We start from the raw sequence: 2,985 nt of genomic DNA on the forward strand, positions 1-2,985 counted from the left end.
ATACGCCAATTAGCACAAATGGTAAGTTCCGACAGTGCCTACAAGTGTGCCTACTAGCCGCTAGATGGCAATACCGGTTTCATATGTATACACCTGGTATTCAAACATAACATCTTGATTTTTAGGATTAACATAGTTTATGATTAACTATAGGAGAATAATCCAAAATGTTTAACTGAAATATCCGAGATATTACGTGTATGGTTATAACAAATAACTCCTGTAAATATTTGAGAAGTTCACTTATTTATAATCATTTAATGAATTAATTGATAACTTATTTGCGAATTTGAAATTACACTTTAATGTTCGTACACGAAAGAAAATCAGATAGAGGGTATGAAATGTCGATCAGATGATACATTCCGTCAAGTTGAAGTCATGCTAAAAAATTTTGATTCAAAATAAAAACGGGGGTAAGCAATTGGAGCACGAATAATCTGTAATCTAAATTTAAAATTTGTTTATTTTAAGTTACTTTAGCTCAAATTTTATTTTAAATTTATAAATTTTTGGTCAAATGTGTTAAGTAAATAAACCTGAAACTTAAGATCATTGTTCCCTCCTTTAAACAGAAAAAAATCGTTATCTAATTTTCTTAAAGTATAGCTAATTTTGATTCTTTAAAAATATTCAAAACTTTTAATATTCCATCATTGTAATATTAAAAATTTGCAGCCGTCAAATGTAGTCGTGAAATTCCAATGCGCGATGCGCATGCGCTTAGATGGTTTTAACATTCGAATGTGTTTCAGTTTAACATAAAAATATTTTTACACCTAAAATCTCAAAAAGAGAAAAAGGATTGGCATGAATATCTGCATTCTAGGTGCTACAATCTTACCCTTTGAACACCTACATTTAAACATCCATTTTTCTGCTTGTTTACGAATAATTTACCTCATTGAAATTATGTGAACATTAAAATGTGTATAAGTACTATAAATTTTACAGGACATCTTAAAAGAGAAACAAGAACAAGTAAAAAATTTTTCAGCTACGCCACTGACGTTTTTTTCGAATGAATATTCCATATTATAGAATAAATTCGAAAATAATCACTTTTTCTATTATGGTAGAAATAAAACAGGATCTAATGTACATTTATTTTCTACAACCGAGAGTAAAGAGGAGTAGAGTTGATATTGAATACATAAAAAAAACGACACACACTGAAACCTGAATTTCCATAAACTGGATTTATGTTTTCCTTGAATTGCTGTTCTCGGCAATTTAGTGATGAGGAGAGCCATCGAACCGAGTAAGACATCAGCGCGTTAGTTGCATCAGTTTGGGCTATGCGTCAAAGTACAACCCAAATGTTTCATGCGGCTCTGCTTATTTACGTTTAGAGTTTCTGGATTTGCGTCCAACGCCACTGTGGGCAATGCGTGAAATATTGCACAAATCCAGGTTCTAGTGTGTAATTTTAGCACAGTTTTATGATATCCTGATTTTATCCAGAAAAAGGTAATAAAAAATTTAAAATATTTGTTTATTTTATTATCAAGAGGGAAGTTTCTATAGAGGTGTATTTTTTAATTTACATACTAAATTCCCTAAAACATCTATGGGTTCTCACATAAACTTAATAAAAATATATGTATAACACCATTCATTCAATAGTTATTAGTATTATATTTCTAGCTTCATTTTGGAAATTAAATACTATTTTCTATTTCTGTTGTAGCTAGCACATTCGAATCACCAAAAAGTTCACCTGAGGCACGTGGAACTTCATACAGCAGGAAGGTATAAGTGCGAAGTTAGTGCAGACGCCCCGAAGTTCTTATCCTTAGAAAAGGAGGCATTTATGGAAGTTGTAGGTCAGTTAACTTACATCATTTTGCATTAAAGCCCTTCCTACGTAACAGTATATTAGCATTACATAATATCCATAAAATGTATGTTATAATATAGACCAGTATATGATTTTACCTTGAAATCTACCTTATATGATTACAATTTGACCTAATGTTTATTTTTCTGAAATATCATGTGCCTTTATTTCAATTTTGCCAAATTATAATTTGGCATAACTTTAATTTTTACGAATTACCATTAGGTCCTAATTTTTATTCTTTGAAATCACTTCTTGTCCTGATTTTTATTTTTCTGAGGGTCCATTTAAATTACTTTCATTTTTCCGAATAGGCTTCCCCTACATATGAAACGAAGCTAATTAACTGAATTTAATTCTTGAAGGAAAGAAGTAGTTTTTGACCATAGTATATTTTATTGTAATAACAAATTTAAATTGGCTATAGAAAAAACTGTCAGATTGATATAAAAGTTGTAGATTTGTTAAACTTTTGAATTGCTTCTTTAATGGTTGTAAAATTTCTCGTCGCCAGAAAGGTGAAAGCAGCGTTTGAAATATATAAATATTGAATAACTATAAAATTATTGTAGTACAACTAAATATGTACAAGTTTTGGAAATTTGTTATTGAAAAATACCTATATTTTATACTATACTGCAGATCACTTTAGGATGCAGTGACTCTAAAAATTTCGACTTAATTATCATTTAAGTTGAGGCCGTCTACGAAGTAAGGACGGCGGAGTGCAATAAATATTACGACATCGTAAGTTTTATGTCATTTGAGAGCCGCGCCGCATCCATGCCAGCGTAATATAAGGGACTTAAGCTTTTCTTCACTCGCCCTTGATTATGTTATAAATTATCAGGATGGCTATAGGTCAAGTAAAATCAGGAGAAAGTCGGGGATTTTGATAGAAATCTTGCAAACGTCAGGGAAATTCTGTAAAAGCACTGTAAATAAGTATAAAGGATCATACATTTTTGAAATTTTAGTTGGAAAATGTTCTATGCAAAAATGTGAAGGATTAAACTTCTGATCTTTGAGTTTAAATTGTCAGAAAAAATGAAAAACTAGACAAGGAGAAATTAGGGAATTTAGAAAATGAATTTTCGCGTCAATCCTAATACAAAACTCTTGTATGTCGTTCATTATCTTTCTGT

General features: G+C 30.5%; 1 protein-coding gene across 1 annotated transcript in view; it reads left to right on the forward strand.

Moving 5' to 3' along the window:
• The window catches only part of LOC117169470, a 179,282-nt gene that overhangs the window by 106,195 nt on the left and 70,102 nt on the right, over positions 1-2,985 (forward strand). Inside the window, exon 5 of the mRNA XM_033355871.1 lies at positions 1,691-1,826. Coding sequence (XP_033211762.1) covers positions 1,691-1,826 — 136 coding nt within the window. The remainder of the gene's footprint in view (positions 1-1,690; positions 1,827-2,985) is intronic.

The sequence above is a fragment of the Belonocnema kinseyi genome, chromosome 3 (genome assembly GCF_010883055.1).
Source record: "Belonocnema kinseyi isolate 2016_QV_RU_SX_M_011 chromosome 3, B_treatae_v1, whole genome shotgun sequence".
NCBI lineage: Eukaryota > Metazoa > Arthropoda > Insecta > Hymenoptera > Cynipidae > Belonocnema > Belonocnema kinseyi.